We start from the raw sequence: 23269 nt of genomic DNA on the forward strand, positions 1-23269 counted from the left end.
TGGTTAGTGTCTTATATGAAACTGGGACATTGCGCAATTTATTGGACAGACTTGTTTATGATCACACAGCGTAATTTGGGTGGCATTTTATTTAGAATTTTATATTTTTATTTTTGACACTATCTGTAAATTTAGTTTCCTGCTCTTAATTGTGAATGCATACTTGATGGTTTTAAATGCTCCTGAAATTAAGTGCTGCCTGACGAGCCTATATTGTTTTCATGTATGTGACGTCACTGAAGATCTAAGGTTGCATGCCAGCATGGCTGCGGGGCTTTCTGCTATAGTAAACATTACATCTACCTGAGAAGCAGCACTCGCGCTCTGTGCCTGACCGGTCAGGCGGCAGTGTGGGTAGCCGATGACCCCTCCCGGTGGAGAGCGATGCGCTTCCTCAACCCCACTCTGGGGAAGCCCTTAGAAAATGTGTTTGAATGCGTGGGGGTGCATGAATGCAGACATTGTTTGATAGCAGCGGGCTGGAAGAGGAGAGCCTGTGGTGCCCATGGTGACAGAGGAGGAGGAAAAAGAGGAAAAGGAGGTGGAGGAGAAAAAAGAAGCAGGGGTGGGAGGAGAAGGATGGTTACAATTGGGTCGGTGTATCGGGGAGATTCATGGGGGGTTGGGTGGAATCACCGGAAGAAAAAAAAAGAGCACCCACAGTAGATCAGGCCTGAAAGGAGAACACAGGGCAACAAAAGCGAAGCGCTAAACAACAACATTTTAATTTCTGTCAATGATTGCCAAGGTAGGCAGTCACGATGCTCCCCGACACTTGCCTCTGTGGGTCCATGTGGACGAGGGTTCATTAGCATATGGTCAATATTGAATGCCTGCTCAAACTGTACAAGAGGTTAGTCTGAGCTCTTTCTCTGAACCCAGCAGTGCTGAAAAATGTCTCTAAATCCATATCCCGGCTTAGCCTGCTCATACCGTATTTCAGCATTGACCCTCTGATTCAGGCTTTTGGCAAGACAGGATTTTGTTTACTTCCCATAGTGCCTCCCTAACCCCAAAATGAAAATGAAAATGCGGATAGTGGGGATGCATCGCCCCGGAAAAATTATGAACACAGTGTTCGCCATGTTTTTTTTTTTTTGGCACCTCTCACCTTGAAGGATGACACACAAGGGACAAAAAAAAAAGAAGAAATTTTTACATCAAAGCGTTCAAAAACAAGTTGGGTCATTTAACTCACAAATGAACATCTGAAGAAGAAATAAAGTTGAACTGGAATCTGTCGTTACGATTGTAGCGGTTTAAAATCTGATATTTCTGAAAGTGGTCATCAAAATTACACAGCTGCTTTTTTTGGGAAGGGATGAATTTTTTCATTATATGTAACTAAAATTGGTGCAAACATTGAGAGAGTCTGCATCTGTGACACAAACAAAGATGGAAAGGTTTGAAAACTAATGACTGGGTTTTTTTTTGGGGGGGGGGAGCAACAGTGCCCTGGGGACTGTGAATGTGGCGTGGGGAGGGGGGGGGGTGTAGGACAGACTCTGGCGCCCTGCCAACGTTGTTGAAAGCTGCTTAGCCCACCCTGTTACCATGGATACAGTGAGGAGCAGCACTGAGAACAGAGAATGAGAGAGAGAGAGAGAGAGAGAGAGAAAAGCTGCAGGCAGGCAATAAAGACAGCCAGAGTGGGAGCGAAAGAGCTGTTGGAAGCAGCGTGGAGAGAGAGAGGGAGAGTGGATGTGCAGTCAGAGAAAGCCCAAAGGGAGTAGCAAAGTGCTCGTGGGAGACCACAGAGCGGGAAGCCATAAAGCCACACAATGGAGCTGCAGACGGAGTGTGCGGATCCTACTGCGGCCCCTCCGTGTGACCCCCAGCCCACTGGGAAGATCAACAAAGCCGCCTTCAAGCTCTTCGGAAAGCGACGCACTGGCTCCGGAATGGCCAGCTTCTTCTCCTTCAAGAACAAAGGGGCCACGCTGAGCGGGACCAATGGCCATTCTGACACTGGGAATTCTGTGAATGGGAATGGTTCAATGTTATCCGTCGAGCTGGTGAGAAGCAAAACGCACGATGGGCTCACCGGGTCGAACCATGATGCTGACGGACAGGGAGGGGAGGGGCTGTCCGCTCTGGAGACGGGAACCGGGAGATCTCTCAGTAAATCGCTAAGTTTCTTCTCTCTGCTGCGACGCGGGAGTCTCAGGTCAAGTGAAAACAGTGGCGGACTTGTGCGCAGAGGGAGGGGCTTGAAGGGCTTTTTCAGTAGCATCCGCTGGCGACGCAAGGACAAAACAAACGAAGGAGACGCGGAAGAGTCGGAAGCTCAGAAAGAGAAGGACGCGAGTGCCGCAGACACCGAAACGGCAAAGGATGTCACCCTCGTCCTTGAACCAACACGACATTATCGCCGGGAGGATGGTGAGAAGACGGAAGAAGAATGTCATCTCCAAGCGGCCGAGGCTCACACTCCCGGCGTTTCCTTGACGCCCGCACGCTGTGCGGCCGTGCCCGGCCCATCTGCTGAGCCAGATTCCTCCTCTCCTTACACACCCAACGACTCCCCTTTGCACCGTGCCCCCAGCAAAGCCAAAGCCTCGGTCTCCAGCCTCAGCCCCTCACTCGCCACATCCCATTTGGAGTGTTGCAGTGCCACCGACCCGCCCTCCGAACCCTCGGTGGACCGGCTGTGTCTTCTCTTCAATGACGTCACGTCCCTCAAGAGCTTTGATTCCCTGACCGGCTGCGGGGATATCATCGCTGATGCGGATGAGGAGACGGCAGGCAATGGGGGCAGCGGTACCAGTAGCAGCAGCAGCGGTGGCGGTGGCGTAGGCGGGGTAGCGGGGAGTGTCGGCAGACCGCTTGGAGTCAGCTGCTGCACATCTCGTGGCTCCCCGTCAAAAGTTCCTCTTTCTTGCACGCTGACACAACCCCTGTTCACGGCATCTTCTGGGCCGGCTTCGCTTCCTGCTCGCACCCGGGTGCCCCCCAGCCCTCAAACGCCCCCAGTGGGCAGTGGGGTGGTAGCCTACATGGGCGGCGGGGAGGAAATGGCGAGTCCGGAGGGAGTGGACGATGCTGACATGCAGGGGCTTTGGCACATGCTCCCTTCAACCGGGGACGACTCCCCCGCTTTGCCCCGATCGCACCAACCCTCCTGCACCACGCCCACCTCCGCCTACCCACTTCGCACCCTCAACTCCACCACCTGCCACCAACCCTCAGCCAACGGATGTGCGGATCGTAAGATGCTACAGGTGAAATCTTTGGGGCTCAGCAAGATCCCAGTAGTTGGCGGAGCAGGAAGTCGAGCGGCCAAACCCCTCCTACCGCACGGTCGTCAGCCGGCATCGCCTGGAGACAAAGAGCCGCTCAGCGACGAAGGATACTGGGAAACCCCCTCTGCGACGCCCACAGCAACACCCGAGGAAAGTGGGCAGCGGCACAAGCACAATATGTCACGTGACAGTTGCTCCGGGGACCGCCTGTATGATCTCTACAATGAGCCGGATGGACCGGAGGGCGATGAGGACCAAAACAGTTCTTCCTCCTTGTCAACCGAATACAAACTCAGCCCTCCTTCGTCCTCCTCATCTTCTTCCTTCCGGTCGCTGAAAGGCAGCGCCAGCCTTCCCCGGGAATCCAAGATCCCGGTCAGCGCCAGACAAACGACGCCGACGCAGTCCGTGAGCCAATCGGCACTCTCATCTGTCTTGGAGGCGGAATCGTTGCCGCCGAAGATCCAAGGACCTCCTCCGGCTCGCACCAGAATTCCCGTCTCCAAGGTCCCGGTGCGTCGCTCTGGAAACAAAGCGGGCGCCAAAAGCGGAGCCGCGAAGAAGTAGCCCTTCTTTCTTCTGAGCCCTCTGTGCTGTTTTTACAGAGCCAAAGGTTTTCCTTCGCCAAGGGAAATGTGGCGCTGTGCAGTTAACAGCCCATGAATTCCTTTTGAATCTTAACTCATTCACTCCCAAAGACGTTTTTAAACGTCTTTTCAGACTTGGCCCAGAATTGGCTGGTACTGAATGAGTTAAAAGCGCTCCTTCTCAAACGGCTACAATCGAATGGCGCTGGCTTGTTCGCCTGAGAAAAGTCACTGGGAGACTCCAACAAACCTGGATTGTATTCGAGCGCTCACTGAAACTTGGAAGTTGACCCTTGACAATCCACGAGCTCGGAAAAGTTCACTTTTCAACTACCTGCAAAAAGGCCTAACTGTGAGTTGGAGGATTTCAAAGCTTCATCTCAAGAGTACATCCTGCAAAAATAAGCTACTTTTTTATATAAAAATCTTCTATCAAGTAACACATTGAAATCAACTTTCTCTCTTGACGATCACTCATCTCAACCATATCAAAACGACCTTTAAATTGTCCCACTTTAGAGCCAAAGTATCACTCCTCCAATAGTTTGAAACAGACTGAATTTTTTTTTTCCACCATGGATTTGCACCCCGAGTAAACATTTGCATGTGCAACAACAAAAAGAGAGCACAGAGATTTGAAGGCTTTTTATGACATCTCTATTTTACAAGCCATACATGGGGCACAAAAGGTCACACTTTGGCACTTTGCATGCAACGACTTCAGCTTTGGAGGACTCCAGTTTGACTTCTGCGTTACTTTCCTGAGAACTGATGGCATCGTGGGAAGTTCAGACACACAAATCTTTTTGCAAAAAGGGTTACTGTGTCTTTTTTTTTAGGGGGGGGTCACAATATTCAATCGGATATGGAAATCATAACGCATTAAAACTGGTATTGTACTTTACTCCCTCTGCATTCAGGGCTGCATAGCACAAATGTCAGGGAACACACACGCGCACACACTCACACGCACACGCAGCAAAATTTGTAATAGCAGCTCCAATGGATGGCTTTCCTTTTCTGAGAACACGTGCAAAAAGAACATATCTCGACGTCGTGCTTTTCTTTCAAACGACTTTTTTTATATGCTTCCTCCCACTGCACTGATTCAAACTATGGCTGCTCCAGTTTTCTAATCCGTTCTTTGCAGTTTAAGAAATGCGCAGAGACTCCTTTGAATGGTTTAAAGAGGAGAATGATTTCTTCCAGACTATGCCTGCCTCCCACTCCCGAAAATGCAACCGTGAAATTCCGTCAATGAAGATTGATGTGACCATTTCGCTGTTTGAAAAGCGGTGGTGTCGTGCTGAAAAAAGCAAACATGGTGGAAATGAGGGGCTCGCGATTTCAGCTGTGTATGAAAAGTGAATGTAGCTTGACATCTTTGTAGATCAAGGATTAGTATCTATTTTTGTGTGTGTCTACAGGATTTTACAGGAGCAAAGCAGATGACTGTACAGTTTTTAAACCCAGCCTGTAACGCCTGCCAATCAGCAATCTTGTTCCAAACATGAAGAGCCCCAAAATGTATTTTAATGGTGACACGGATCAGGTATTTTCTCAGCCCTCCGTCAAACAGAGGGGACTTTTATATGCAAAGCCATATTGGACTGTGCGCAGTTTCTCTGCTCCCAACAACAAAGTGGTCTTTCCCAGTCATGATAACACTTCCGTCACACTTGCGATTATTGATCCACGACGCATGTGTGTGTGTGTGTGTGTGTGTATGTGTGAGAGACTTGTTGGGAAAGGGTGGTGACAGTTTGGATAATGTCGGTAGCCTGGTAGTTTTTTTGTGTTTTTTAAAATATTTAAACTTACGTTAAGCTCCATTATTTATGCTCAAAGGAGGCAAAATGTTGAATTTCCCTCCTTAAAGGCCACAGCAACTGTTTCTTCAAAATGAGCAATTACTATTCAGTCTGTACGTTAAGCGATTTTGTTGTGTTCTAATGTTATGCTTCTCATTCGGGTATCATCCGAGAGACCGTTTGCACCATCATCCGTATGAAATATGTGAAAACAAGTCAGTTCCACGGCATTATCTGCCTTTCTGTCCACTTTCGTTACTATTGTGCCCCAATGTGCGATCATCTGCTGCAATGAAAAGGACTTTAAGTTTCTGCTTTATTCTGTTGGATCATCTGTCAGGCAGCGGCCTGAAACCTTTCCGTGTTCCGTATTTAACAAATAAATGTGTTTGTCGGAGTGCACGTTTCCCCTTGTTTCTGTCAGGGTCTCCTCGTTTCCTGTAGTGGCAAAAACCTCGGCGGGCATTTGTTCACGGATCCCTCAGGTCACGTCATGGCCTCACACTTCCTGCTCGATTTGCCAACATTTGCTTCATAAGGCTTTATAACGATCACACCAACGAAAGGCTAAACGGCAGATTGATGTGCCTATTGACCATGTGACTCATGAATATGGATCCAATGGCGGGTGCTAGTGTTAAAAAGTTCGTCTCTTGTTGGGGCGTAGGAACGGCAGGAGGAAGAATTGGTGCAGTGCAAATCCCTTTTGTAATGCTGCAGCAATCCCTTCCTCTCTGCCTCCCTCCCTCACTCACTCCCTCTCTGTTTCGGCACACTGAGGTTTATGTAAAAAAGCTTACGTAAGACACATAACACTCACTTGGAGAAGGCCCATCAGCTCAAAGCTGGAGTGACGATACGTGCGACGTGCTTGCACACCAGCCGCGTCCCGTCGTTCTAGGCTAGCATGCGCTCTCGTTGTGGGTTTTGTTTGGGCCCCAAACCTTTACAGGTACATATAAAGGCTGTCATGCAATTGAAAACAATATCTCAGTTTATGTACCTTCCCCAGAAGTAAGAGCGGACGTGTGTCTTTGTACAATTCAAAAACTCTAGCGCAAATCTTGCATGCTAGTTCCTCCACATCGGTTCCCATGGTAACTATAGTAGGTCAACCAATGAAAAGAGGGGGCTGGGAAGGGAGAGGGCTGCGAGACGCTGTTTCAGCCTTGTGCTGGCAGCTGTCACGCTGCGTGACAGCTGTTATTGGAGAGGCTCTCGGGCGTCGTGCGGTAACACACCCACTTGTCAATAATTCATCGACAGATTTGCTTGTGACTTTGTCAAGTCAAAAGTGGTGTGAGATAAGCCGCCAAACAGGTTTTCTTTGAGCCGCTTCCTTGCTCATCGTCTCATCTGATTGCACTAATTGTCATTTATTCATCCGAGCTTTTTTTCATCTCACACTCACAAAGATGTATTTTATTTAGAAGGAAATACAACGTACACTGTAGTAGGCCTACAAAAGGCACAAATTAGCACAGACGTGTTCAATGCACAGTTAGTTTGAGATTGGTATTAACTTCCAAAAAGCAAAAAAGTTGATATTTAATGCAGAACACTCATATTAATTGTACCCCCAAATTAAAACAAAATACAGCCTGTATGTTGTGTGAAACAGCGCTCTCTAGCGGAAGCGGTGCGGAAGTGCATGCTTTGTGCAACATTTTCTTACAAACTCGAGTCGTTGGCAGCAATTTCGTTTTCTCCATTTTGCAGACTTGCAGAGACAGTTTGTACTTGAATGCCTTCAACATTTGTGTTTCATTGCAAAGAAGCGATAAAAGCCTGTGGGAGAATAAATGAAAACTTACCGGTAAGTAGACCAAACAGAACACACCCGAGCCCTCAAGAAATATTCGAGAGGTTTGCTTTAGAAAGGAAATGTCTTGCTTTGTAAAGTGGTGCTACAGTATAACAATGAACGACTGCATGCAAAAATAGTTTGGCAGACAACATGACAAAGTAATCTCGTTCGTGTTTGCTATTTTTAAGGAAGGCCTTTTTTGGGAAGCAAAAAAAGAAAAAAAAGCCATTGTCTTAAAGATTGAGTACAGTTCATTAAGCGCAGCCTCCTGCACATTTGGTCCTGTGGTGCATTTAGAGCATAGCTGTCAAACTCAGTTCCTGGAGGGCCGCTGTCCTGCATGTTTTCCAAGTCTCCCTGTTGCAACACACCTGATTCAAATGAACACGTTCAATGTCAGGCTTGCACAGAGCTTGCTGATGATCTGATCATTTGAATCAGGTGTGTTGCAACAGGGAGACTTGGAAAACATGCAGGGCAGCGGCCCTCCAGGACCTGAGTTTTTGTTTTTTTCCCCCCGAAGAGTTAAAAGTTCACATGAATGTACTACATAAACTAGGAATGAATTTACATCAGTGAAGAGAACTGAATTGTATCGTAAAAAAAAAAAAAAGCTATAATAAAGCAACAGTATTCACATTCTTGAAGACCACTGCCAGACATGAAATATTCAATACATACATCGTAAACTGTGTCAGTAGAGCAGGGGTCTCAAACTCCGGTCCTGGAGGGCCGCTGGCCTGCTTATTTTCCAAGCCTCCCTGTTGCAACACAGCTGATTCAAATGATCATCAGCAAGCTCTGCGGAAGCCTGACATTGAACCTGTTCATTTGAATCAGGTGTGTTGCAACAGGGAGGCTTGGAAAACATGCAGGACAGCAGCCCTCCAGGACCTGAGTTTGACACCCCTGCAGTAGAGCATTACTGTCATCAAGTGGTGAGTGCAGGTATTGCAAGTATGAACGAATATTTCATTCTTGAAAGTGTGTCGCTCCACCCAGAGGGCTTACATTTCATGAAGGTGCATAACTGACACCGTTAAGTCAAAGGGGGAATCTGCACTACCCTCAAAAAACGTAGCAGCACATCTTCTCTGACTGAAGCACACCGGAGAGTACCTCTCAACATGCCACAGTGAACCCTCCCACTCCCCAAAACTCCAGAAACATCAGGTGGATTAAGTTCATGGGGAGCACTTTTATTGACTTCAAAGGGACAAAAGGCCAGCAAACTAAAAGCACTAATTCAAACCTGACCACCCCTAAACAAAGAGGTAAACAGATGACAAATAAGTAGCAGCAATCAGGCGGTGCCGAACAGGCAACACCTGGTCCGAATTCTCAATCAAGACAAACACACACCAAGGAGAGAAGGCACACTGCAGGACGACACGTACAAAACAATAGATCAGTGGTTCTTCACCTTGTTAGAGGGACAGAACCCAACCAGTTCATATGCACATTCACCAAACCCTTCATTAGTGAAAAATAAAAAAATATATATTTTTTTGTGTCTTACCCTCTTTCAGTGAAGGATCTCAATCAATAGCGAGCGATTAAGGAAGAATCAAATGCAGGGTCAAAGTACCTTATACAGTACTGCACTGGGTTGTCATCTTCTATCTCACCACTAGAATGCGCTCATGCACCATCCTTTAAATTAGCGGGGATCCTATGCTGTAGCTGGAAACGCGCGCGCGCGCACACACACACACACACACTCCCGTGCCTCCCTATTGTTAACCACATACTTTTGCGCAAATGGACTGCTATTTGTACAAGAACTTGATCTGAGAGGCCTCGATAGATGGAATGGGACTGAAAAGCTGAATATAATTTCATTTGTTACTCCCCCGTTTGCTTTTATGTTAATTTCTGGTACTCCTACGGTACAGGGATGGGGAGGCATAAGCTTATTGAGACACATTTGCAAGCAGAGAGAGGCTACAGTGCTCAGCAATAATGAATGTTCTCCCTTTAAACCATAGGTGTCAAACTCAGGTCCTGGTGAGCCGCTGTCCTGCATGTTTTCCAAGTCTGCCTGTTGCAACACACCTGATTCAAATGATCAGATCATCAGCAAGCTCTGCACAAGCCTGACATTGAACCTGTTCATTTGAATCAGGTGTGTTGCAACAGGGAGACTTAGAAAACATGCAGGACAGTGGCCCTCCAGGACCTGAGCTTTTTGTACATTTTTAAATTTGCTAACATCAAAATGTCTCACATTTTCACGTCACTATTTCATGTAAAATAGAAACAGGGCTCAACAAAGTATGCACACCCCCGCGCCTTTCCCCAAAATATGATTTTTGTGCATGCGTGTGTGTGTGTGTGTGTGTGTGTGTGCGTGTGTTCACAACCACAGCAGTCGCACAGACAGATTTGCAAATGGTCATGCACACACACGCACACACACACACACACGCACACACACACACACACACACACACACACACACACACACACACACACACACACACACACACACACACACACACACACACACACACAGTCATCCTCTACCGCTGCTCTTAAAACAGCCACAGAGCCTGGAGAACTCGGCAGTTCTGAGAAACAGGATGCGAGTGTGTGTGTGTGTGTGTGTGTGTAGTTTTGAGTGGTCTCAGCTGCATGGGCCATGCTGCAAATGACAGCCAATCAGTGCTAATTCAAAATCAGAGTGCTTTTGACGGCTTTACCCTGGGGAACAAAGCAGTTGCATGCATGTCAGAGTGCGTGCATGTGTGCGTGTGTGTGTGTGTGTATGTGTGTGCGCGTGGAGCATTCACTGTACACTCCACCTGCTTCTCATTGCCAAAATCTGTTTCTGGATATATTCAGCTTTCATAACCCGCATCCTGGAGGTACAACTGATAGATGATACGTATAAAAGCAGCTCTCAAGTGAAACAAGTCGGTCGGGATCCTGCAGTACGGTCCTTTCGTCCATTCTTTTCACAGTGCTAGTGGTGCTTGAATTTCAAGCTCAACCAACATTTTTGCCAAAAGCATTCCCCAAACAACCAATTTTTCATTCTATTATTATGCATATCCCAGGAGCCGCAGAGGCACCTCGATAAAAGTGTTGATTTTGGAGCAATACATGATTAAAATAAAGCACATTGTCATCACAATTCAAAGATTTTATGGCATGAGCAAGTATAGGTGCTGCGCATACTCAAATGTAAGTACGTTCACTCGTGCTCGGTCCGGACAAAGCGGTCCACTGTCCGCACAGTAATCGCACAATAGGCCCGAGTTCCTTTCGAAACCTTGCTCAGTACGAGCGCAGCGCAGCTTCTCCCACCCTGTCCGACAATTGATCCGGCAGTTTGGTTGCTACTCCAGCCTCCAGGCTATGACCACTCGCGGTGGTTAAGAAGAGGCTGAGATGGTAACTTGAGCTCTGCGAAAAAAGTTGGACCTGTATCATACCTGCTTAGAGGATGAAAAGCCGGGGAAGAGAAAGTGCCAAGCATCATCTCTTGCTCCCGTTTCCAAAGTGACGTGGAGCTGGCATGTTCCCAATTGGCACTGAGGTGATGTCAGAGAGGAGAAGAAAGAAAGAAGTGCACAATTAGGGTCCTCTGACACATGTTCTTCAGGCTAAATTTCCTCCTGCACGTACTGTATGTGTCTCATACCGTCACCAGGCTTCTTTTGCGTTCGCCAAACACCCACACACAAAGACGATTTCAGCCTTCATTCAGACAAGTTCTTCCCACCGCACCATTTTTTGGCTCATTTATTTTGAGACGTCGTTTTAAATGACGAAATGCAAAATAATGTGTGGTCTGAAACTTTTTTTTGTTGTTGTTGTTGTTTTTTTTTTTTTTTTACAGTTCATCCGCATCAAAAAGTATTGAGTTATTGCCTGATGCATCGTCATTGTATTCAAATATAATGAGTTACCAGATAAGAAACGTGTCCCAAAGTATCTCCTCTACACGTGGTTACGTTGGTTTGTAAGAGACAATATAAAAACGTATGATTTAAAAACAGACCAAATACTTTCATTTGAAAAATTCACTTTTGTAAATTTTGGTTTTATGTGTATTGTATTTAAAGCGCGCACACAAGTTGAATGATACGGTACAACCTTAAAACACAATCACCTTCCAATTCGGTATCCATTGGGAATTATTTTATTTGACTTACCAAAAACAATTAACTCGCGAGTTAGTTGTAGTCAGTATCTGCCAATCGGTATCGATACATCCATCGTAGTGGGCGGCCATTTTGTTGGAAATGGTTTCAACGAACCACCGTTATATAGCGTTAGAATAGATTCGTTATGTCCCTCGAGGTATGTTGTCACGAGGTTCGACTCTTTTTTGCGTCTTTTAAGTACTGCACGTCTCCTTGTAAGACAGTTATATTAGTTGTGGTATGTTGTACGTAAGCAGGCAATGTTGAACAAGATGGGCCTCTTACCTGCATTACTCTTCTTCTTCTCATGCACTCCCCCCCCCCCCCCCCCCCACCGTCTGCTGCTCTTGACATGTGTCATATTTCGGTTTCTGCTCTCGAGGGATAAATGCCAGATTACATGGTGTAGTATTTTTATCCGTAGTACATTAACCCACGAAGCTTACTGCATCAAAGCTTGGAGGACACACACACACACACTTATTGCGCACGCAGGCACAAACACACGACTGTACAAGAAAGTGTAAAGTGCCTCCTTTGATCACTCCCACCCTCCCTCTTTCTAATTATCCTACTCTCTCTCTCACACACACACACACACACACACACACACGCGCAGTACCCACTAGCGGTCCTAGACAGTTTCATCTGGGGTGGCAAGAGCGTGGCAGGAGGTTGAGCTGGAAGGGCCCACACGTACACGAATGCACACGCAGGCACACGCAGGCACACACACTTTTCTCATTCAGGTTTCATCTTCTGCATTCCGTGGCATGTTTTATGTATGTCACGTGGAAAAAGATCGCTCCATGTTGAGTACCGACACAGTCTGCGTAGGCTATACCATAAAAAAAAAAAAAAAAGAAAAATTCACCTAGGGTTCCCACAAACGATTATTTTAGGAATCTCGTTTTTTTTGAGTACAGGAAATATTTGTTGCGTCTACCCACTGGAAATACACAAGCATAGATTAAAAAGAAAAAGCAGTGAAACTCAGATGCAGCATAGTATATTTTGTTGTTCTACTTCTTCCTTTCATAACTTTGCTGCTGTGAATTGGGAATTTCTCCATTGCGAGACTAATAAAGGTTTTCTTATCTTATCTTAGAAGCCCACATTTGGAACGAGGAGAAAATGACTACAGTATTTGTCATTGTAATGTCTTTTATTGATGGCAGAAAGTACCGAGTGGAAATGCCGCTTCTTTGCGTCATGACGTTGTCCATGCGTGGCAGTTTACAATGGGATATTCCAATGGGTCACAATTTTGATCCGAACTCGAATGTCGACGGCCGATTTTAACGGCAGCGGTGCAAATGCAAGGAAAATCCAGTCGAAAGGCAGGCTTCCATTTGATAGCTCAAGTGAATCATCGAGGGTGTCTGGCTCGCTCATGGCGTCACCCTGCCGAGAACGTCCTCTTGTTGACCTTTGGGTGCCGCCTGCTCGTGGATGAGGGCCCGCTGTGCTCCGTTTCCACCCGCTTGTTGGGTTAAGCGCGTCGCTTTACTCCGTGAGGTCATTTAGGAGAGCTTGAAGTGGCTGGGAGCCTGTGTGTATGGACATGTGGCGGGATTAAGGATGGAAGAAAGTTGTGTGCCGTGTTTGGGGTGAGTTGTGGAGTAGCTGCAGCTTGATTGAGTGGCCCTGCAGCACTTGTAGTTTGGGTGAAATCAATACACATTTATTCTTTGAGGGTCTCGCTTCAAGCCTTTTATGTCCCATCCAGTCACAAATGGAGAAAGTCGTTGCGTTTTTGCCCCTTTTCACCATTTTAGCGGTCTCTTTGACACTTTAGGGTCTTAGTTAAAAAGGAGCAAGTGGCAGTCCCCCGCTGTGTTTGCGCTATCTTTTCTTTCCTTGGGTAAATGAGCGTGTTTGCGAGGTGGATGGCGAATCAGTGTCTGTCTCCGATTCTCTGTGTGGGGCGCATCGTCCCGCCAAGGGGTGGCTGACAAGAGACGACTCGCGCTTACCACATACCGAGACCGCTACTCTCCTTTAATCTCGCACATCCGCTTTTACGTTCACCCTCCGTCTAAATTTCTCTTTAACTGTGACATGCAAAAGCGCTCCCGCCCATCCAAACCGCCGAGCTAATCCGTCAGCGGCTCTTTTGGGGTGTCGTGCTGTTTTGGGGGGTCTTTTTTTGACATGAGGATTTAGCAACATAATGGCGAGCAAACACCTGTCCAATTAGCCTGATTGCGACGCACCTCACACGACAAGACAGATCCCGCGGAGAGGCGCGGAGATTTAGCACAACAGGCCAAATACGTCTACTCTCGCATGATGTTGTTGCAGTTTGGTGTCCTTCTGTAAATCCAGGTTTAGTGAGGGGTAATTGAGGGGAATTCAAGAGTCAGCTGTCAGCAAAGGACAAAAGTCTGTAAAAAAAGGGTTGTGAATTATAGCTTGTACACGGTATATGGTAGGGTTGAATTCAAACTGTCGAAACTGAAGTAGAGCATCCTGGCTTTAAGAACGTCATCAATCCATCAAGGTTTGACTTGTTCTCGATGAAGATACCAGTAGGCCGACCTCTCTAATTGCAAGTCCGCTCCCAGAATGACCCGAGCCTTGCACAATTGTCATAGTACGGAAACAAAAGTTGCGCTCTACCTTTCACCCAACATATTCGAGCTGGGACAGTTGGAATGAAAAATCTCTCCCTCTCGCTCTCTTTCTTTGTCCTATAGTTGGCCTCTGTTCGTTTGCCCCCAAACTTTGTCTCTCTCTCTCCCTCCACACGACGCTGTCTCTTGCTGACTTCCTGAGCTTGATCAGAAAGAAAATGGTGGTGCCAAAGAGAGACACGTGCGCCGAGTAGCGGGCCTGATGGGAGCCCTCGGGATGCGGAGCTCCTTTCAAGTGGGGCCCAGATGGAGGTGGCACCATGCTGCCAGAGCCTCTGGAGTTAATTAGAAGACACTGTCGCTGTGGGGTGGCGAGGGCCGTAGGACGGTCACGGTCAATTACGGCCAGGTTGGAACATGAATTTGTCGCAGTTCACCTGACACTGACCAGAACAGCCTCTGACAATTTACTTGCACTATTGTACAAAGATGTAAAAGAACAAAAGAATTAAAATCACCATTTTTGCCCGCCTTACAAGAAAACCACTCTCACGTGAGCTATGATTGAAAGAAAAGTGCTTATTGTTTTCGCGTGGCACATTTGCCTCTGCATCCGTGACTCTTTCTCATTGTATGAAAAGCGAATACGGAGAGCCCTGCTTGTTTTCCGTCACTGCACTTCATATCCATACGAAGCGCATGGAATTCTCAGGCTCACGTTTTTTTAGGTTGACCTCATCGGGTGATATTCTTCCCTCAAAAGCACTCCGAGCCAAATGAAATCACTCGCTGGAAGGATAAGTGAGGCTTGCAAATGACCTGAGAGAAGTGAAAGATCATAGACCTCGCACGCAATTCACTGCAGCCACAATCCAAGCCGAGGGAGGAATAGAATGCGTCAATTAGTATCAGCAACCTGCAATTCTCTGCTGCCCCCTTTTTAATTTAGAAAGGTAGCTCTTTTTATAGATTTTTCCACCAATTTGCTCGCCTCGTGTAAAAATGATTGCCTTCAACCGAAAGGGCGCAGAATACATCACCATTTGCTACTAATGCATTTCTTGAAACGCGTATGGTGCTGCTGCTGCTACTGCTGTTTTTCAACTTGCCCAATTTCATTGTCTGAGTCCAATTTGGAGAGGGTCCATATGGATTTATTCAAACAAACTTGCAGACTTTGGTTAATTTTTCTGGACTATTATTTATTTGATTTTAGTTTGATACACTGAGCCTTTTGTTATTCGAGTAATGGCGTAATGCTCTCTCTTTTCATGGTGCTATTTCAAACTCAAACATATATATATATATATATATATATATATATGTATATATACAGTATATACACACACACATGCACACACGTGAACGCGCGCGCACACGTGTGGCGGTCGAATTGAACAGAGCAAAAGATGGACGATCAAGGCTTAAAATACCATGAGCATGTATTTATGGACATATTTAGGCCACGCACATGAAGTGCCCAGGCAGCAATCTCCAATGTAAATGTACATTAGCATATATTATGACTTGGTGAGCTATGCAAATAAGCTGCCTTAATTAGGGATAAAAAGTAATCTTTGTCGCGCCAGGAAGTTTCTCCAGGCAAGCGGAGCACTTTGCTGTCAACTGGGAATTAACTAAACAAAAAGCCTGTGAGAAATAACAACTTTCCCCTCTCGTGATTAATTCCAAGTGTTTTTCGAGTTAATAGTGTCATGCTCGGTGGCTCATTCGGTGGTCTCAAAGCTGCTCGGCTGTGGACTCTTTGGAAACGTTCAATTTGATTGGACGTTTCTGGGTTGGCGAGATGGCATGTTGGATTAGCCGCTGTATTAATTATGCTCTTAGACAATCAACAGCTAAGAATAAGGCTCCACTTTGATGCCATGCTTCATTGCGGCGCATATCTGGAAAACTTTTTAAATTTAAATATAGTCCATATTTTGCATACCAAAGAGACACATAAAACTTGTCAAATTAGTTGGTATAGGCTTTCTGTTTATTTTTCATGAAACAAATTCTCCTCTCGCTCAAGTCCTAGAATAAGGACTTATCCGCTTATAGTGACAGTTTTTTTTTTGTTAAAGTAGTCCGGGTGATCAAGTGCATTAATTTCAGATTCTTCATCATTCTATCTGTGAAAGCCGCTGAAGGCGACATTGAATCTTATGCAAACGTGTTCCATGTATCGCTGAAAATGGCAGTTGAAATAACCTTTTGAAATTTTGAAAAGTGTCCAAATAAAATCGATTGCCTGGAAGTAGACAGAATAGTTCAAGCATCCGATAACTTCAATACGACTCCGCTAAGCCACAAGAACAAGCCTGCATCCCTCGTCCAATCATATGACAGCAATGTCAGGGCCATGCTCTGCCTGCATTTTAGAACCACCTCGGAAGAGGTTTTGAAAAGCAGTTCCAGTGTAACAGCACAGCCCTGAAAAGTATAATGGAAAAGCGACCACTCAGAGACCATCTCGTGTGCAACCTACACAATGGAAAAGCTTAAGTAGCCTTGGCTTGCACGCACACACACACACACACACACACACACACACACACACACACACACACACACACACACACACACACACACACACACACACACACACACACAGTCATTGGGGCCAATTGTTTCTCATGATGAATGTGGCACACTCGCCCGTCAGCATGGTGCCCCTGCTGCTTTTAATTGCCCTATCAGAGAGCTGGAACATTTGTTACTCCGGGGCGCTTAGCTCAGGTTAGCTAGATGAGAAGCCATCGCTTCTCCCTCACGCACAATGGCCATCACGCACTGACTCGGAGACACGCTTCCTTTCTGCAATGCTGAGGAGGTGATTTCTTTCTTTATTTATTAAATCCCGGTTTGTTGGTTTGCAAGGTGATGCAGAAATTCTACAGCGCAGATCCAGAAATTCAATACTGTTCATTTTTAAACTTGTACTTACATTCTATTAATGACTGATTGGATCAAATATCAAAATTCAACCGTGTACAGGAGTTGGGACTCTTCTGGACAGAGTCCACAAAAGTGCCCCATCGCAGGCGAACAGAGAAAACCCTTCATTGATCCATCTTTACTCTGTCCAGTATACTGAACCCCAATGGGGGTATTGCAACCAGATGCCGGCCTGCAATCGGATACTTAGATGCGTAAAAGTGTCAACTTTAATGCGGATGCAGTTGTTCGACCCTGGTGGATTTGTGCGCTCTTACTGGGTGTCATTCTCGAGCTAAAGCTTAGATTGTGCGCTCGATCATACGGGAAGCGGTGTTCAACCTCATTGTTGATGGCAGTGTTGTCACAACAGATAATAACACTGACACCTGTAAGTACGCACTCTTTGTCACGCTCCGCTCTCATCTCAACAACTACAATCGACGTCTTGCAAAAGAATCTGTTGTGCTGACACGCATTCATGACAAAACAACACATTTTTCTTCCTGACAGATAAAACGGAAAGAAAGAAATCGAGAGGGAAACATCAAGTCAATTTTCTTTCGGCTTCATACGTTTCTCTACGGTGACAACGCTCGTCGTCTTTGCTGTTGAACTCGCTGCCAAAAGCTTTCCCTGGGGATGTCAGTAAAGTCAGACAATCTCTAGTCAGAACAATCTAACTATAAACTCAAATCAAAGTTGATCATGTCGTCTTGACGTAGTTTACTTGGTTGGGTCTGCGTAAATGTGCTTCATTTCAGAGATGCAGGACCAAAGGTCTCATCATCAATACAAGCTCAGCCGAATGAGAGTCAATGATGTTCGCTCTATGACCGTAAGGGGGCAGTGTAATACCATGCAAGAATGCCTTTGTTACGTCCCACCGCTTCATTTTTACCTCTGCCTTTTATTTTTTCCATCCATCTTTGCATGGCTCTCTGTCCTCGTCACTGCACACACACACACACACACACACACACACACACACACACACGCAAGCACACGTACAGTACAAAAATGCACGCACACACACTACAGAACTGACACACAAATACACAGTAATCTCGGCCTCCTCCGCTCAATTATGAGCTACAATGCGTGTAATTAGAAAAGAATATAATGCATTTCAGCTTTCATTAATGAATTTCATTGATTAGCTCCATCTCTTTGTTTCTTGCTTTGATGAAGTTAACTTTGCGGCGAACAAACAGCAGAACTTGCCGCCGTGGACGCGCGTGTTGGCCATATGGTGTGTCCTAAATAGAAATAGGCCCTTGCCACAAAGCTAACAATGGTAATGGAAAAGGGGGATCTGAAACTGAAGAAAAGAAGTAATAAATCATGGGACAGCATTATGGTAAAAGGCGTGTTTAAAAACAGACACTGCGAGAGCAGGCAGTAAGAATAGATGAGGTGAGGGGAAAGGACATAATTGCTACTCTGCTTGGGGACATGTTGCTGCAATAAACCGCACAACTGCGACCGGGAATAAGGGAGAGTCCATGCCAAGTGTGTGAACGGGGTGCTCGATTGCAGTGACGGTGTCACGGATGGGAGGACTTGATGCCCAAGCCTTTTGTCTTTGTGCATTTAGAGCTTGTCCTCGATGTATGTGCGCATCTGCGCATGTGTGTGGTGGAACGGAGACTCTGTGTCAGCAGTGCTGTGCCCTCAGTGAGCCGCTCTCTAATTACAGTCTACGGTTTCGCCGTCCATCTCCCTGTTTAAACCCGACTAAGGCAGGCCGGCCCCACTGAGCCAAGGTAAACCACACGGCTAATTAGACAGATCCATTCCATCTCTGCGCTGGCAGTGTAGTTTGAAGAGAGCTCGAGATGGCGGGAAGGTGGAGACTATAGAATGAGGAGAATTCGGTGCAAGCGTCACGTTTACATTTGGAGGCTTACGTTGTTATCAGAAGTTAGGAACGCAACAGTGTCTGCTGCGTTGTTTTGGCCCGTATTCACTCGTGTCTGTGTGTGTGTGTGTGTGTGTGAGAGAGAGAGAGAGAGAGAGAGTAACGGCTGAGGCATTTCTGGGGTTTTACAGTGTTAGTCCAAAGCTGTTTTGACACCGGCATTTTTTTAAAGACGGGCGTAATTTGCATACTGTACGCAATTGTAAATGGGAGAGAAGGTCATTGGTCAACCCGGGGCAAGCTAATCTGCATAATTGGCTCCGGTGGTTCAAATTATAGCCTCCTGCTGCTCTGCTTGGAGACGGAAACCAAGGGGGCGAAATAGGAGCGCTGCTATTATGGTCATATGCGCCCAATGAAGGGGGGAAAAAAAAACTCGTTTTCTTTCTGTTTCTCAAGATTTTGCCTCTGACCAATGAGAGGTAACGGTGGTACCAGACAGCAATCAGGAATTCATCTGCCTCCACAGCGGCGAAACCCCGCCCTCGCCACATGGAGAACTAGAAAGTGGGGGAGACAGAAAAGCAACTGAATGAGAGAGAAACACGGAAGAGAAGGAAAGACCGAGAAAGGAGATGGCATCTCTCCTCACTCATCAAGACGCGTGAAGGGAAGGCAAGGATGAGGGCGCGAGGTAGACATCTTGGCTCTAGAGATGGCGCGAAAGTGAGCGGCGAAATGGAGGGGAAAATAAGATGCCGCGACACGTCAAGATGGCGGTGACAGATCTCTTGTCCTTGAACCAAGTGACATTTTCTCCTGGCTGTCCTTTACTGTCGATCCCGAGTCAAAACAAAAGCCCCCCCCCAGATTCCGCCTCATCTCTTTAACACTTGATTATTGTATCTGTGTGTGCAAAGAGAGGTTGGATGAGGGCACAGTAAATAAATCATGTGGGTGAGTGGGGGATTCATTGGAAGAAGGTCACCGGCTGGACCCTTTCTGCTGCATGCACACGTACACGCACACAAGCGCTCACACAAACGGACACACATCCTTGCTTGCCGACAGGCCCCTGCCCCTCATTTCGGGGTGCTCTGGGTGATTCTCCCAGCGTAATGGCTTCTACCCCATTTCCAGTCTCCCGTCTGAAAGAAATGGCACACAGAAGCTCCCATACAGTGACATACACACACCTGGCCAGACGGGCACTGGGGAGAGGCAAACGGATGGAATCGGCCCCGGTAAATAACGTTCTTCTGTACATATTTGCTGTTTGTCTGCCTTCTAGCCTATAATTTGATCTGTGGCTTTTAGTATTTCATTTTTTCCCTCCACTCGTTTTCATTCTTGCGGATGTCGCCAGCGCTTGAGTATGGCCCTCTTCGTCGTGTTTCTTTGCGTCTCTTCATCGCGCGCCGCCGTCCTATGCTAACGCCGAGGTGAGGCGCGCTGTCAATCGGCACGTCGCACAGGCTGCGGCTAAGGTGGAATTTTCCGCAGGTGCTTGTCACGCGCTGAGGCGGCGAGGTGGAGAAGCGGGTGACACCCCGAGGAATGTAAAATGGCCGCAGTAACTTATCGCAAGCGCAATTGTCCTCTCGAATTGATGTATTCGTGCAGTCCGCTCACCTTCTGCCCGACCCCAATTTCTCAAAGCGGCGTATCGTCATCAAGGATTTCCTTCCAAATGGCAAGAACGGCGCACGTTTCATAAGGTCGCACAGATTTGACTCTTATTAATCGGATTCAGCGAGAGCTTTAACTTGAGGCCTCGACTGGTCTTGAAATGTCACTTTTTCGTTGTTGTTGTTTTTGAACTGGCTGGATAAGAGGATGGATGATCAACTGCCGATTCGATTTCAGAGGGGAGCGGGTGTGCATGCCAGATAGACAAAAAGAAATGTACAAAGAAGAGGGATGCATTTGTTTGTCTGAATCTCAATCTGTCTAGCAGAGCGGCAAGTGGGAGGGTCTATCAATCACCCACTCCCCATCATTTATATTCAGCGGTTCAAATCACTACTGCAGGAGGAGAGACTCAGCTCCTTTGCATAAGGAAGAGTAACTCCTGAAAAGCTGTCAGAGCAAACCAAATAAATGACGACATTGATGTATACGTTTGATGTTTTTGTTCAGAGCGACGATAAATGCGTGCATGCGTGATGACGGATGCGGTCTCACCTCTCTGCTATTGTCTTTCTTTTTTTTTAGGGGGGTGGCACATGAAAAATGTCTTAAAAAATAATCGTTTCAGTCAAGACTAATGTAGTCAAATTCGGCAAATATGGTCTTGTGCAGATTATGTTTTCACGCCTTTTGCTCGGTAAAGGGCGGCACTGTTTGTCGAAGAAGTTGAGAGAACCTTTCGAAATCCTTATTTGAATGAGTCAGTGAAAAGAGGCCTTTTATTCTGGTCCTAGAACAGGTGTCGGGAACGCAGGGCGTGCAGGCCATATGCAGACCGCAAGAGCAAATAATTCGTGCATTAGTTTACATATCGGAAAATGAATAAAGTGTCAAAAGAACTATTAAAAAAAACCCTAACCCCAAAATGCTATGGATAAAAAAACAACAACAACACAATTGCCCTACATTTTTTCCACACATCTTAATATTGCCTATGAAGGACTTTCTAACAACTGAAATGGATCCCGGTCAGCCGCCCTGCGCTTGAAAATTGTGGTTACGCTATCCTGTGTCGAAATTCCTCCGTCCTCCATTTTAGCGTTCCTCAGTGTGACCTTGTGCTGGCGTGTGGAAATTGAATGCAGCTAACTACAGGGGCTTAAGTGTAATCATGTCTTTAGCTGCAAGAAATGCGCCGACGGGCTGTTTCTCCCTGGAAAATGAAAACTCCCCACATTAATTGAGGGATATTACTGTTGGAGTCAATTTCCATGTTTCTAACAGGGATATTCATACCCTCAGACGTGGACAAATTTAGCCACAGTCATTTTCTTTATGATACGGACAGAAAAAACCCCAAACCCTTCCAATGTTTTTAAAAAGTCCATCTTGTCAAAGAATCCATTTTGAACAGAAAAATAAGCGCAGGTAAAAAATTCAACCGTGGCCGTGTTGCTGATTTGAGTCAGCCAATAGAGGCCAGTGTGTGACAAAGTATTTGGCCTCTCCGAGGCTGCTGCTCATTGGAGGAAAGGCGAGACTGGTCGGGGGAGCAGGTGGGGAGCTTGGAAAGCCGGGAGGGTGGGGGTCAGTATTGTTGGATATTGTGGAATGGCATCAGCAAACAAGGCGTTTAACTCTGCTCGTCGAATATGATGCATTGATATCCGTCATGTGCGCCGTGAAATATTTGCCTTATCATCAAGTGTATTTGTGACGCAGGCTCATACATATGCATCACTGCCAGTGTTTTCCAAATGGAACTTGTCCCCCGTTCCCTCCCTCCTGATTTTTACACAGAAAAACAACATTTTTATGATGATGATTATTTTTTTTTTTTAAATTCAACCCATCGTTTCTAATTCTCTCCCCTCCAACATACCCTCCATCAACTTCTGGTAACTCTCACTCGCGCATTTTGATTTGAAGTCCAGAAGTAATTAGAACATTCCATGAATTGGCTCCAAATTTGTTGACAACGCTGGCACAGTACATCCCCTTCCCCTCTTGTTCTCTCAACTTCATAATTATGATATCAAAAATCCGGTTTATAATTTGGGAGGATTTCCGCATGACCTATTTAACTCTGTCATATCATATTCTTAATATCCAGATTAAAATTTCTTTCTTTAAACCCTTTTCAACATGTGCAATTATTTGAGCAATCAAGTACAAAAACCCGCCCCGCCCACACCCTCTGCCCTTCCCCTTCGCTTTTGCTTGGCCTTCACAAATATGACTTGGAATACAGATGTGTGCTCACGACCGTGCCCCCCACCCCCAAACACACACATATACACATTCACAAACACACACACAAACATACCTCCCTGGTGCTTGTCTCTGTGCAATTAGAAAGTGAGAGACTGCAATAAAGGTGGCGCTGTATGAGGAGGGCAGTTAATGAAAGAAAGGATTATGGGTAAAGGCAGCATCAAGGGGAGATTAGGAAAGGACCAACAGGCTCCCTGAGACAAAAGATCCTACTGACAAGAGCAGCTTAACACACATATTTTCAAGCGCTCACACACACACACACACCCACACACACACACACGCGCGCGTGTGAGAGTGTGCACACTATAAATCTACTCAGATTTGCAAATGTAGACTCACATGTGTAAAATCATTGAGCCATCCCCTCCTGAAAGCCATGCATCAAAAC

General features: G+C 46.3%; 1 protein-coding gene across 1 annotated transcript; it reads left to right on the plus strand.

Annotated features, from left to right (window-relative positions):
* The first annotated feature begins 1619 nt into the window (after nt 1-1619).
* amer2 (APC membrane recruitment protein 2) lies at nt 1620-6037 on the plus strand. The gene has a single exon (XM_086102312.1). It carries the CDS (start codon nt 1782-1784, stop codon nt 3807-3809), a length of 2028 nt encoding a protein of 675 aa, XP_085958438.1. The 5' UTR covers nt 1620-1781; the 3' UTR covers nt 3810-6037.
* Nucleotides 6038-23269: the final 17232 nt, after the last annotated feature.

The sequence above is a fragment of the Hippocampus guttulatus genome, chromosome 21 (genome assembly GCF_054856545.1).
Source record: "Hippocampus guttulatus isolate MCC_2025c chromosome 21, RoL_Hgut_1.0, whole genome shotgun sequence".
Classification (NCBI taxonomy): domain Eukaryota; kingdom Metazoa; phylum Chordata; class Actinopteri; order Syngnathiformes; family Syngnathidae; genus Hippocampus; species Hippocampus guttulatus.